Consider the following 7019-nt stretch of genomic DNA (forward strand, 5'->3'; position numbering starts at 1 on the left):
AGCAGAGACCTTTAAAAAATGAGATAATTCCATTCAAAAATTACAGATTAATATCCTAAACTACAAAGTGAATAGGCTATCTCAATTTGATCAATTAGTTTTTAAGTACTTATGCACCATAATTGCTGCTCATTAACGTATTTCGGTTTATTTTCAATAAAAATATATTTTTATTTGAAAATTTGTCGCTAAATCACCATAAATCTAAGAAAACTATTATACAAGTTAGATCGAGTTTAAGATAATTCTATTTGAAAATTACGGATTAATATCCTAACCCACAAAGTGAAGAGACTATGTCAATTTGATCCCTTAGTTTTCAATTACTTATGCACCATAATCTCTGCTCATTAACGTATTTCGGTTTATTTTCAATAAAAATATTTATTGATTCGAAAATTTGCCGCTAAATCCCCATAAATCTAAGAAAACTATTATACAAGCTAAATCGAGTTTAAGATAATTTTATTTGAAAATTACGGATTAATATCCTAACCCACAAAGTGAATAGACTATTTCAATTTGATCCCTTAGTTTCCAAGTATTTATGCACCATAATCTCTGCTCATTAACGTATTTCGGTTTATTTTCAATAAAAATATTTATTGATTCGAAAATTTGCCGCTAAATCACCATAAATCTAAGAAAACTATTATACAAGCTAGATCAAGTTTAAGATCATTCTATTTGAAAATTACGGATTAATATTCTAAACTACAAAGTGAAGAGGCTATCTCATTTGATCCCTTAGTTTCCAAGTACTTATGCACCACAATCGCTGCTCATTAACGTATTTCGGTTTATTTTCAATAAAAATATAATTTGATTTGAAAATTTGTCGCTAAATCACTATAAATCTAAAAAAACTATTATACAACCTATATCGAGTTTAAGATAATTTTATTCGAAAATTATGGATTAATATCCTAACCACAAAGTGAAGAGGCTGTCTCAATTTGATTATTTAGTTTCTAAGTACTTATGCACCATAATCGCTGCTCATTAACATATTTCGGTTTATTTTTAATAAAAATATATTCTGATTCGAAAATTTGTGTGAGACATTTTGTCACAGCCTAAATTTCTAAACAATAACAAAGTAAATATTTGAAATATAAAAATCTCAAACATCACTAGGTTCACTTGTTTAGAAACCCAGACTATGACAGGGGATACTACACATACAAAACCCTAACAGCCATGTCATAAAAGAATCAACTTAAAATAAAATAATCTCAATAATTATCCGCAACTTCTTTATTAAGATAACATCCTTCCAAATAAAACATCAAACAAACTCTCAATATAAAATTCCTCACTACCATGTTCTCATGCCATGAAAAAGGTAAACTACGTTATTACATCCTTCCAATAAAGAATCGGACCTAAAAGAAAACTAACGGACCGCTCAGGGGCCGCGAATCTCAATCACATCCATTCCATTCCATCCACGCCCCACCTATGTTCCCAAGAACACACCCACGTTACCAAAACAAAGCAAACATGGGTTGACACAAAATGGAATTTCTTTGGTATGAGTAAACTAACTACATATAAGCATTTCAAACTTTACTTATCCAACTAACACTTTAAATCTATCATAACCTAATCATTCTCGGCTTGGAAGGCGGTGGTTACATCATCTCAACCGCATAGTTTCTTCCCAAGCAAAACTTTCATTTTATTAACTTCCATTTTATGAACTCATTCTAATAACTCTTTTTAATATCTAAATAATTGAATTACACTTATCGATATCCGCCGCTGTATAAGGGTAGGACCGCGTCCCTGCACAAAATATTATTAAGTCCTACCCTCCTGCAAAAGAAAGTTATAACTTGTATATATAACATATATAGATATTCTATATGTATTCAAAGGTAAACTCAAGCACACTCGTATAAACAAATCAATTTCTCTTGTCAATTACTCAATTACTTTTCTTATACACCCACCCTTTAGTACATACTCCACGATTTGCACTCCACACATTTGCCAAATCACACATTCCTGTGTGCCTCTCTCCCAGTGAATACCACAATATCATAGCCATCTCTGGGCTTTCATACACATATTTCCACGACCTCTTTTTGGGCACAAAAAACTTCGTGTCATTCATGGCACATTCAATGAATACTTTAGGTCATTCCCGCCACATTCAAGGAATACCTATCATATCACTAATGGGCCATTCATGGCACATTCAATGAATGCCCTGGGTCATTCCTGCCACATTCAAGGAATACTCAATCCTACATTCCCGTATACTCAAGGAATACAACTAACCCGCAAGGCGAATACCTTAGTTCCTCTTTAGGGCAGTCCAACACAATCTGGTCATTCATGGCACATTCAATGAATACCCGGGTCATTCATGGCACATTCAATGAATACCCTTATATAACACTAACGGGCCATTTATGGCACATTCAATAAATGCCCACCTAATATATGACATCATCAGTCATAAAACTCAATTACAAAACTTGAGGCGTGGAGAGTTCTAAAAGGGTGCGGTAAGTTTTGTTTACGCATTATTGAACTTTATTGCATAACTTATTTAGAGAACGAAGGAAATATCTTGATTCAATTATTTTTTGTTTACGCGTTATTAATTTCATGAATGTATAAGTGTCATAACGTTGTGTATCGTAAAAGACTGAAAAATTACAAAGCAGTAAATACACGTACACAAGTATATTTATAAAGGTCCTAGCCTAAGTCAAACATGCTAAAAGTCCTAGACTTATCCTAATAGACTAAATCATAATTTTAGGAAAAAGTCAAATTTTCGGGTCAACTGGTCAAAGTCAACCCTGGTCAAAGTCAAAGTCAACTCTGGTCAACAGCCAACCTTGGTCAACCATGCCTAAACTCCAAAAACCCAAAAGCCCAAAGCACTAGGGCCCATAGTCTAACTTAAGTCAAAAAATCAAAATCAAAAAGTTAAAGCCTAAGCCCAACCCACGATTTTCGGGCCCAATCCCAAATCAGACTTTACTGTTCATCTTCTTCACTCTTCTCCTCCACCACCAGTAGCCAAATTTCCGGCCACCGCCATCTCCCTTCTCCCTCATATCGGTTTGACTTCTTTTGAAAAACCAAACCACTTTAATAAACGCCAAAACCTCAACTCTTGAATTTAACATCTCGCCCAAAACTAGATCTAAGACAGAATTCCTGCCGCCATTAATGCCATTTCCAAGCTTTTCCTAAGCTTTAATAGCACCTATTAACAGCACCCATCCCAATCACAGTTTGATAATTCAACAGCATACACCACACAACAACAAAACAGTTCGAATAGTTTACTGGAGGATGGGCGTGTCGCCATTAATGGCTGCTTGGAGCTTTCCACAAAGACTCCACCCTCCCCACGAATCTACACTCAATCCCTCGCGACAATCAATCAATTCGCGATACAACCCAAAACAACTACCATACAAATTCAATACCACAATAAAAGAGTTCAAACGAAATCCTAGGCGATTTCTGGCACTGTTGGGCATCTGCCGCCCATTAACAAAGACACAAAAAACTTACCAATACCATTTCATAGTCTCGCAAATCAATATGATTAACATGTTTATCAATTCGACGAAAAACAACAACGGAAGAATATACAGAACAAAAATACTAAGTGGAAAACTAAGTTTTTCTTCGTACCGTAAAACTGTAAAACTCAAGGTGAGGTGAAATAGAAAAAAATATGACTACTCACTATTTTAAAACCGAACAGCTTCCCCAATAGCGAAACCCCGAAAGCCCAACATCTACTGTCGCGCGAAACTGGACGATCTTTCTTGTTCAAACCCCCCTTTTTTTCTCTCAGTAAAACTATCATTTTTTTTCTTCTAAAACTCTCGTTTTGTTTTTCCCTAAAAACTCTACGTGAGAAACTCTATTTTATAGTTTTTTAAAAACTTCTAAAAAATAAGGATAACTCTTATCTAGTTATTTACGGGCTTTTATCCGTAACTACTGGATATCCTATATCTATTTATCTATTACATTATTATTATTATTATTATTATTATTATTATTATTATTATCTTTATTATTATTAGGAAAAATAAAATAAAAGACGAGGTGTTATACATTTTGTAAAGCCTTTTCAACACACAAAATGTTTAATAGATCTCGGGCGTATACCCGGGTCCAAAATCTAGTTGGCTACTATTGTTCAACGAAAAACACAACTAAAAAGGCTGGGTATCGAACTTTACACTTTTTGAAAATATGGGGACCAAACTGTTTGATTTTTGCAATCTAGGAACTTCCGTCCAATTTCTCACACACCATATCTAATTTGTATTATTATTATTATTATTATTATTATTATTATTATTATTATTATTATTATTATTTTGAAAAATAAAAAGCATGCTGACGTGGTACAACTATGAGTATGTGACTCACAAAACACACGCACACACTTTCTCACATGATAACCGATTTCTTCCCCAAATTAGAGTTTCAGTGATTGTAAAAAAAACCCAAGAAACCCTAGCTAAGTTATTAAAAAAAAAAACTAGTTTGGAGTCCGAAAATGGATGAGGGTTTACAACTGTATGATGTAAGTGTTGAAAGTGAAAGTGAAAGTGAAAGCAGTGAATCTGAAGTTGAAAGTGACAGTCCAAGTTTAAACCATGTGTCTAGTGATGACGAGGAGCTTATAAAAGTTAGGAGAAAAGTTCAAAGCACGATGAGGAAAATATCAGAAGAAAAAAATAAATTAGATGATGGTGGTGGTGGTGGTAGTGGGGATGGTGGTGAGACTATAAGGGCAATTGAAGTGGAGGAAGCTAATAAGTTAGGAGATGTGACTCTAAGTATGCAGGAATTTAATGAGTTGAGATGTGACTCTGAGTATGCAAACTCAGATGAATGTGTAGCCATGTTTTTACTGATGAAGAAGGTGTACATTTGTATTCTATATTTAACCCTAAACTTGATGTATTTAAACATAAACCTATACTTGGAATGAGATTTTCAAATATGGAAGAGCTAAAAAAAACGTGTCTAAGGAACTATGCAATATGTAATGGCTATCCTATTAGGTTTGTTACCAACAAATCAAGGAAGTTGGTCGCAAAATGTCAATACAAATGTCCATTTAAGAGATATGCAACTTATATGCAGAATGAGGTGTTTGTCCAAATAAAATCACTTAAGCTTCAACATGGTTGTATGAGGGATTTTAATGTCAAGGTTGGTAATGCAAAATGGTTGGCTAACTACTATTTTGACAAAATTATGGAGGACCCAAAATGGAGTATGCAAGCTTTTAAGAAGGATATTAAATGTACTTTTGCAATGATTGTGAATATAGAGCAATGTTATAGAGCAAGGAAGAAAGCAAGAGGTGATGTGAATAAAGTGATGAAACTGGTGTATGCTAAATTGTGGCCTATATGCAGCTGAAATTAGGAGGTCAAACCCGGGATCTACAGTGAAGATTGACCAAGATAATGGAGTCTTTCTTAGGATGTATGTGTGTTTTGATGGACTGAAAAAGGGTTATATCAGAGGATGTATAAAAGCGATAGGTCTTGATGGGTGTTTTCTGTAAGGGTTTTGTAGAGGTGAACTATTAACTATTGCAGTGGGAATGGATGGGAACAACCAAATGTACCCAATATATAGCTTGGGCTGTGGTTGAAGGTGAAAATAAGAAGAGTTGGATGCGGTTCAATTCCTAGATCTTTTGATAGAAGACCTTGGGATTATTGATGGGAATGGGCTCACATTGCTTACCGATCAACAGAAAGGGCTTATACCAGTGATACAGGAGCTCATGCCTAATGCTGAACATAGGATGTGCGCAAGACACATCTATGCAAACTTTAGAAAGAGATATGCATGTACATTTTATTTATTCATTTTCATTTTATTTATTTTTGCATTCATACTTATGCATATTTTTTTTTCTTATTTGTTATATGTATGCGTATAGGTTCACAATTGAAAGGCTTGTTCTGGAAAGCTAGCAAAAGCTCTACTCCTCAAGAATTTCACCTTGTGATAGGATTGATTCTTCCTGAGGCAGCTAATTATTATCTACAAACTAATCAAAACCCTATGTGGTGGTCTAGGGCATTCTTTGGGTTTTGGGCTTGTTGTGAAGCTGTAGAGAACAATATGTGTGAGCGCTTCAATGGGACAATTGTGGAAGCAAAGGAGAAGCCAATTATTGCCATGCTAGACGATATCAGACTTTAAATGATGGTTAGAATGTAGAAGAAGAGGGAGATATTTGGTGAGTGGACTGACTCTTTAACCCCTTATGCTAGGAAAAAGCTAGAAGAGAACAAGGATGAGTCAAGGTTCTGGGAGATATATGTGTGTGGTGAGTATGAGTTTGAAGTGAGAAAAGGGTTGGTTGATGCTCACATGGTGAATTTGAAAGACATAAGTTGTAGTTGTCGGATGTGGCAGCTCAGTGGCATCCCTTGTGCTCATGTTGTATCGTTTATCTATTTGTATCATGATTCCCCTGACAAGTATGTAAACAATTGGTATACATTAAAGGAGTACGAGAGGGCATATCTGAATTATATTAAGCCAATGAGGGGTGAGACTATGTGGCCACTAGCCGAAGGTAATGTGATTTTGCCTCCAAAAAATAAAAGGATGCCCGGTGGGCCAAAGAAGTTAAGAATGAGAGAAAGAGATGGTCCAAACATTAGCTTTAAAGCGAGTAAAGCTGGGACGTACAATAATAAGGTGTGGGAGATGTAAAGAAATTGGGCATAATCAGAAGACATGTAAGCATCCAGTGCCAGAACCAGTTTCGACAAGTGATGTAGCTGGTAATAGTGAAAGCTCAACTCGGCTAACCAAGTGTGGGATATGTAGACAACTATGACATAATAGGAAAGCTTGTACGATGCCAGCACTAGTTCCAACAAATAAGGTAATTAAGTTATACTTAGAAATTCATTTTCATACTTAGATCATAATGTGTTTTATGTCTCACTTGGGTTTTCTTGTTTTACAAAGATACAAGAAGAAACAAA

General features: G+C 34.9%; 1 protein-coding gene across 1 annotated transcript; it reads left to right on the plus strand.

The window, feature by feature from the left end:
• Nucleotides 1-4549: 4549 nt before the first annotated feature.
• On the plus strand, nucleotides 4550-6741 carry LOC147510872 (uncharacterized). Its single transcript, XM_086598278.1, has 4 exons — nucleotides 4550-4681; nucleotides 5143-5365; nucleotides 5421-5490; nucleotides 6294-6741. Exons 1-4 carry the CDS (start codon nucleotides 4550-4552, stop codon nucleotides 6739-6741), a joined length of 873 nt encoding a protein of 290 aa, XP_086454404.1.
• Nucleotides 6742-7019: the final 278 nt, after the last annotated feature.

This window comes from Coptis chinensis, chromosome 3, assembly GCF_015680905.1.
Source record: "Coptis chinensis isolate HL-2020 chromosome 3, ASM1568090v1, whole genome shotgun sequence".
Classification (NCBI taxonomy): Eukaryota; Viridiplantae; Streptophyta; class Magnoliopsida; order Ranunculales; family Ranunculaceae; genus Coptis; species Coptis chinensis.